The 7768-nt window shown below is 47.5% G+C and overlaps 1 protein-coding gene across 2 annotated transcripts in view; it reads right to left on the bottom strand.

Annotated features, from left to right (window-relative positions):
• Positions 1-7453, bottom strand: part of PTPN21 (protein tyrosine phosphatase non-receptor type 21) — a 68902-nt gene extending 61449 nt beyond the window's left edge. Inside the window, exons 1-2 of one of the 2 annotated variants that reach the window (XM_082617191.1) lie at positions 7109-7452; positions 2764-3145 (exon numbers count right to left, since the gene is read on the bottom strand). In XM_082617191.1, coding sequence (XP_082473317.1) covers positions 2764-2943 — 180 coding nt within the window. In that variant the 5' untranslated portion in view covers positions 2944-3145; positions 7109-7452. Of the gene's footprint in view, positions 1-2763; positions 3146-7108 lie in introns of both variants that reach the window. The other variant, XM_082617192.1, reaches the window with a different exon arrangement.
• Between the last annotated feature and the right edge of the window lie 315 nt (positions 7454-7768).

A 7768-nucleotide genomic window follows, 5' to 3' on the forward strand; every position in this document is an offset into this window, starting at 1 on the left:
TTCCTTTCTGTTAAAAATCAGTCTCGGCTTCCCTGGTGGCGCAGTGGTTGGGAGTCCGCCTGCCAATGTAGGGGACACGGGTTCGTGCCCCGGTCCGGGAAGATCCCACATGCCGCAGAGCGGCTGGGCCCGTGAGCCATGGCCGCTGAGCCTGCGTGTCCGGAGCCTGTGCTCCGCAGCGGGAGAGGCCACAGCAGTGAGAGGCCCGCGTACCGCAAAAAAAAAAAAAAAAAAAAAAAAAAAAATCAGTCTCATTATATACCCATAGCTATATGAAGTTGCTTGTTCCTGAGTCTGATAACCTCAAACAAGGGATGGCAACTTCTCTGGGCTTCTTGACTAACAGAGAAGCAAAGCAATGCCTGTGGGTTCAGTTCAACCTGTATTTATTAAGCCCATTCCACGTCTAGTACTTCGGGTACAAAAATAAATTAACCACAGTTCCTCAAGCAGTTGACTCTAGGGGTTGTAGGCAGACCTGGTGCATGAGGAAGAAATTACAGGAAAAAGAAACCAAAATAGGAAAAAAGGAAAAATGGGTGAAGGAAGCAAAAAAGATGGAATGAATGCAAGTAGGCAGGACCAGTCACTGAGGTCGGCGCTCCTGGTTTACTTTCTCCTTGGGCCGCTCCATTTCAGTTTCCTTCTAAGGTTCTCCCTCTGTTCAACCCCAAGGGGTATGCTACATCGTCTTCTTCTCTCATACCCTCTCCCAGGTTAACTGGCCTAGGCTGAGGATTCCCAAATCTCTTTCCTCCAGCCTGGATCTCTCACCTGCACTGCAGACCTGCACATACTCTGCCCGCTCAACGTCCCCAGTTGGCACCTCAAACGCAGTACGTCTGAAACTGAACTCACCACACACCTCTCCCAGCTCCCCTCAAACCTGTTCTTCCTTTTGTGTGTCTTCCCTCAGTTATACAGTCCCCACCATTTACTGGAAACCTTAGGATCCACCTGGACCCCGGCTAGTCCCTCCCCATTACTTGATAGGTAGGTCCTGAAGATCTCCAGATGCCACTCACTTCTCTCCAGCCCCATCCAAACCCAAGTGACTACCATCTGCACCACAACTCCACTCCTTTCCAGTCATTCTCCAGAGGGTTCACGCTTCATAAAAAGTTACACCACACGCCTATTTAAAAACTCTTCACTAACTTCCCCACTACTTTCAGGACAAGCCCAAACCCTTTAACAAGAACCCCGCATTGGGTGGCCCCTGCCCTACAACCTTTCCTCTGCCTGTGTCTTGGGCCTTGTGCAGTGCCTTTGTTGGCATAGTCTTTTCCAGCCCTTGAGAGGACCACCTGCCCCACCTTCAGGTCCCAGCTCAGACATCACTCGCCCTGGGAAGCCTTCCCTTTGCTGCCTCTCCCTGCTGTCTATAGCACCCTCTACTTCCCGCATCATAGCATGCATCACGCCTGCTTTCTTACTGGTATCAACAGTAGGGTGAGCTCCTAGTAGGTATGAGCTTGGCACTTAATAAGTCTTTAATAAAGACTGATCAAATGATTGGATGTTCACCAGGGGCACAGCTTATCTATTCCTGACGTTTTATGAACTACACCGTTAGGAGGATTTCCAGTCAAGACTACAACATAGGCATTTAAGTGAAATAACCCGTTTTTCCATCTTTCTCTTACCCCAGAACCAGGTAGCCAAAGACTGGAAGGGACCTGGGTTTAATTAGAGCCCTTTTCTTCACAGGCCTTACACAGCATTTTGAATTTAAGACACTATATGGATACTTGAGGACTTCACAGCTTCCTACAGACTGGATTAGGGGTTTTCCAGGGCAAACGTCCCTCTGATTACTGTAACAGACTATAGTTATTGGAGCTATGGCTTTACATGCACATTAAATCACACCACAGGCACCTCTGTTATCCCATGGTTCACATGAAGGAACCAGAGCTCAGACAGGTCACATAACTCACGTAATGTTAAACAACTAATTGATGAAGAAACCAGAATTCAAACCGAGGCAATGTCTCTCGAATTTTGCCTTGGCCTGTGCAAAACAATCAATGAATGTTGAATGAATGAATGAAGTCAGTAAACTGTACTAGATCAGGACGACCCATGTGGGATTACACCAGAAGACCAGAACTACTTGGATAATCCAAAATGCATTCCTTTTTTTTTTTTTTTTTTTTTTTTTTTTGCGGTACGCGGGCCTCTCACTGTTATGGCCTCTCCCGTTGCGGAGCACAGGCTCCGGATGCGCAGGCTCAGCGGCCATGGATCACGGGCCCAGCCGCCCTGCGGCATGTGGGATCTTCCTGGACCGGGGCACGAATCCGTGTCCCCTGCATCGGCAGGCGGACTCTCAACCACTGCGCCACCAGGGAAGCCATCCCCCTTTTTTTTTAACGTGGCTTAAAACAACCATTTTATTTTGCTCACAATTCTGTGGGTCAGGAATTTGGGAATGACTTGGCTGAGTGTCAGCTGGATGGCTGGGGGCTGAAAGGATCCATTTCCAAGATGGCTTCTTCACTCAGATTCCAAAATGCATTCCTATCTCATTCTGGGTAACATTTTGGGGGAACATATAAACATTTTCAAAACTCAGGCATTGGTAATTCTCTTACGGGGCACATCCAAGGAAAGACCTCTTTGCACTGTATTATTCCTTCCTGGTGGGGAGAAGGGCTTACAGGCTCATACTCTGAGAAGACAGTCAGCGTGCACGAAAGTAGCTGGGAAGTAAGGAACAAAGCCCGCCCGGAGAAGCCTGCAGCCTTTTCTGGGGCTTACCTCCCGCAGCTCCAGTCTCTGGGCCACAGCCTCCAGGCTCTCCTGGCCAGTGCTCTCCACGGACAGCGTGAACTCTACAAACTCATTGTTGAGCAGCTGGATCCGGGCAACCAGGCAGCTCTTGCTGGATACCGTGTAGCGTCGGGTGCGTTTTAGTTTCAATCCAAATGGCAGTGGCATCTTCTTCTCCCTTCAAGAGTTGGAGGGGTGAAAAGGGAAAAGCACCTCCACCAATCCAGTGGTGGTAATGGCGAGAGAAAGCGATCCTGTCCTGAAGGGAGGAGTACTGTAGAGTCTCCGGCTGCTCACCCAGCAGCTGCTGCCGCCATTAAAAAGCAACTGAGTCTCCAAAGACCAGGTGATGGGAGCACCCACACCAGTGCTGGGGAAAGAGGAACACCGGTTACATAGGCAAGAGCAACTCTGGGCTTTGTTTTCAAAAATAAAAATTAATGAAGCTGTATCTAAGCTTTCCCTCTCTTCTGGAAAAATAAGGCATTAGCAGGATCTGGGAGGCAGTGGGGAAGTTTATCATCAGAGCTGTGTTACGCCCTGGGTCAGATTCCACCCCTCACTCAATCCCACAGACAGTGGTGACAACGTGTGGCTAACTTCAGGATTAAATGAGATAATGGCTGACACTACTATAACCCCAAATTTAGTAGCTAGCATGAGTGGTCCTCTTTCTATTTTAGATAAAGTGTTGTTTTTTCATAGTTAACTCTTTTTGGCTCCCCGATACTCCAAATGTTAGGGTTCTTTAGTCCTTAAATGAGATAATTGCAAAAAACCTCCAAAAGAGCTTCGTTCAAGTCTCAGTCCCAATTAGGCAAATTAACCCTGAACCCGAATGGAATAATCCCCTGTAACACATGGCAGCTGTGAGGTTCAAACGAGGCGAACACTTAACAAGCATTTGTAGAACTCTCTGGTTTATAAATATTTACGTCACCAAATCGATTTATTTATAAACAAATTATAAAAGACCCTACAAATGCTTGTTATCGGATTACCACCAGACGCGTGGAAGTTCTGAAAAGCGTGGCCCTGGCCCCAGCCCCTTTCCGGATGGGGACGCCTAAAGAGGCGGTGAGCCTTCACCTAAGCGGGGCCGCAGCCCAGAAAAGGAGGGGGGCGAGGCCCTTAAACGCCCTCCCGAGTTAATGCGGGGAGGATGCTGCTCAACAAGCCCGTGAGGCCAAGAAGACAAGGGATAGCTCCGGCTCCTCCCTCGTCCTCCCCACCACGGGAAAAGCAGGCGGCGTTGCCCGAGCAACTCACAGCCTCAGAGGCTCCGGAACCCTCCGCCTGCGGCCGCGTTTCCGGACGGATGCTCTAGGAGAGTACAGGCTCCCGCTGAAGCCAGAGGGAACACTTAAAGGACCCAGCTAGAGCCCCAGAGGCGAGGGAGAGGTTTGGGCGGGGTCCATTTGAATCCCAATTTGGAGCTTCAGGACCCCCGCCAAAATACGCGACTTAAAACTTTTGTAAACAACACCCGTTGGTGGTACCTCCTGGGCGGAAGCAAACTGGCCTTGAGCGGCAGCTTGGAACTTTTACATTGGCTGGATTTTTGTTCCCCTAAACGAGTCGACAAAATCCCGATAGTTCCAGAATCCCGGGTCGGTTCCCACCCTCCGTTATCTTCTGAACAGAGGCTTCCCCCGAGGATGGATCGTTTGGCAAGGCTCGGCCGCGGCTGGTTACCCTGAACTTGGGCCGGGAACCGCGCGGAGGGGCAAGGGCAGCCCCCAACCCTCTCATCTGGCGGACCCAAAACCCAGGCCTCGGGAGAAGCGGCTTTCTCAGCCTCTCACTAGGACGGGCTGAGTTGGGAACCGATCCCAGATTCCTCATTCCCAGTCCTCTGCTCTTTTCCGCTTTTTCTACTGCGTCTCAGCCCCAGAGGCGATGGGCACTCAGGGCTGGGGGGTGGCAGAGCTAGAGTATATAGTTTAGCTATTACACTAGGCTTTGCCAAATTTAACATTTTATAATTCCAATCCACAAAAGTGTATTACGTCTCTGAGTACAAGGCAGTGTAGTGGCCCTTTAGAGAAATCTAAGACGAGTTCTAATAAGCCGTCCTTGCTCTTAAGGAGATTACAAGCATGCTATAATTACATACATGGCTGTATCTCTAATAAGGACCCAACCACGATTTTCTGTTGTTTGGATTTTGTTTTGGTTTTGAGCTCTGGTTATCTCCAGATAGTAAGAAAAATAAAAGTTAAAAACCAGGAATAGAGGAAGAAGGCCAGAGGAAAAAAAGAAAACTAGAACTACATAAAGAACTGTGTTAATTAACATTTGTTGTGTACCTTTGGAAGGTAAAAGCACCATGCTAAAGGGGGGAATAGAAAATAGATATTACGAAAAGACATGGGCTCCACCTGCAGTTTTCAATGCTCTTTTCTATGCCAGGGTATAAACCAAATAGATAGCTGAGGCAAAATGAAAGAAAAAAAATCAAGAAATGAGAACTTTAAATAATAAGCTTTCAACTACAAAATTGCCTGATAAGTTATGACTGTTTGTATAAATTTTAAAAGATTATATATACATATATATACTAAATACCCTTTCAAGTGATTAGATGGTGAATTTAAGTTTTACATAGAAATTATGGTAACTGGAAAGAGGACAGATTAAGTCGTACAGAGGAAAGATGAAAATTTGCATTGGTGGGTGTTCAAATATGGTATTCTCTTCACTATGCCTTGAAGGCAGTAGATACTACACTATATAAAACAATGCCTTGTAGGCAGTAGGTACTACACTATATAACTTAATCATTAACTTAAGCTCTGATGAAGCAAACAGAGTAAAACTTTTAGTTGTTCCTGAGTGTGAGATATTTTACTGCATCAGGGATAAAAGCCAATGTTTTCTCTTTTTTATTTTGGTAGATGTTATAATGTAATTGAGGGGTGTAAGCTTAATGTAAGCTTAATGTAAGCTGAGGGGTGTGTGTATCAGATGCATTTTTCCCCCAAGATCTATCCATAAGAATAGCTTGCTTTTTGTTTATTAAGACATGTAAAAATAATTTTCTGCTTAATAATTTACAATATTAACAATTGACACATTTAATTTTCAGTTATGTGCAGTATTTGCTACCAAATGATGTCATACAGTTATGAATGTTTGAATAGAGGAGTAGAAATTTAAGATGCTTTGGGGGGATGTCTGTTTCGGGTGTAAAATAATATGAAACAATTTGAAAGGTATTTGGATCTGGAATTCTAACGTATCTAACTACTAAAGTAAACAAAATTCATAATTAGCTTTTGAAGGAAAATACTAGGAGATATTTTGTTTCTCTACCAAATCACTTTGTTATGAAATAAAAAACAGGTATACATTAAATTCTGTTCAAGTTTTCAGAAGGCAGTCCGAGATACTTGTGAATTCATTTTAATGTTTTTACATCACCTTTCAGAAGTTCCTCAAATAGTTTAATTCTGAATCCTGTAGTTTCCCGCCTTGTTGCTAAAGTCCTCACTACACGTAATTCTGCTAATGATGCTTTCAAATAAAACAATCACTAAATGAGTATATGACATTTTTAGAATAATATATAGATCTATAGCATTAAATCAAACGCATGTTTCTCCTGAACAAAACATTTATGCGTAGAACTCGAGAATAAAATGTGCTAGGAACACCAGACAACTACTTTCAGAGTAAAATTTCTATCATATCCCAAACTTAAAAAAAAAAAATCTGTCAGCAACCATTAGGCATACAGCGCTTGTCACCTGGAGCACACGGAGTGTTTTGAACGTGTTTGTGAGCATACGCTATTATTATAAGGCTTTCTCAGCAAAAAAGAAAATTAAGACGGGCATGCCAAGAGCGGCCAATCTAATCAGGATTTGCAGAAATCACAAGTCGGAATTTGCAGACCCAAGAATTCTTTTTTCCAGAGTAAACAATCTTTACTCCAAAACCAAAACAAGTCATCACCACGAAACAGTCCTTCCCTACTCGCCTTCTCGCCAAAGTTACCTAGCAAATCTCGCACTTAATATTCTGAGAGGCACAAATATGCCTAAAACGTTTAAAACTCTTATCCAGAATTTAGCCACTACAATCAGCCGAGGAGTTCAGAATACAAGTTCAAGACCCCTTTAAAAATTACTCAAGTAGATCAGAGAGAACCTGGAAAAGGAAGACTTTTTTCTTTGTTACGCTCCTGCCTTAGGTCTGGGAGCCGGGACCCATCCTCCAGGACTCCGGGGCCGACCGACGCGCTCCGGGGTCCCGGCTCGCGGACACACGCCAGCGCTCGGCCCCGCGCCCGCCAGCCCGCCGCCCGCCGGCCCGGACCCCGCGCCCTCACCTGCTCCCGCTCCCGCATCCTCGGGGCCGCGCGCCCCGTTCAGCGGCCCGCCTCCCGGGGCCCCGCCGCGCGGCCGCCGCAGCCGCGCCCGCACGCCAGCCCGCGCCGCGGCGCGCTCATGGGGCTCGCACGCCTCACTTCCTGTCTCCCCGAACTCGGCCCGCAGAGCATTCCCCTGCGCAGGGTCCCGCGGTGGCCGCGGCGAGGGGAGAGGCCCGGAGGTGGGACAGGCCGGCCGGCAGCGCCGCACAAAGAAACCGGCCGGGGGCCGGGGCAGCAGGAAGGCGGGCGGACGGACACAGGACGCGCGGCCGGAGCAGCGGAGAGGCCGGGGCCGGGCGTCCCTCCCCCTGGGCCGAGCGGGCGGATCCGGGGAGGCGGTGGCTGCCCGTGACCTCAGAGAGTTGGAATGCGGGCGGGGGAGGCGCGGACAGCTGCGCCCGGCCGCCGGGGAGGGGGCGCGCCGCGGCTTTTTTTAATCCTATGACCACTTATTTTAAGAGTTTCCAAATAAAGCAAGGCTTTAATAAAAATGAGAGGAGGGGGATATTATTTCGGTGCCAGGTAAAGGGTTTTATTCCCGTGTTGTTCTTAGGTGTTGTGTAAAATTCTATTATTGCTGAAGTTGTTCTTTTACACGTCTGAAAACAGTTCAAACAT

The sequence above is a fragment of the Mesoplodon mirus genome, assembly GCF_964341445.2.
Source record: "Mesoplodon mirus genome assembly, chromosome: 4".
In the NCBI taxonomy this organism is placed as follows: domain Eukaryota; kingdom Metazoa; phylum Chordata; class Mammalia; order Artiodactyla; family Ziphiidae; genus Mesoplodon; species Mesoplodon mirus.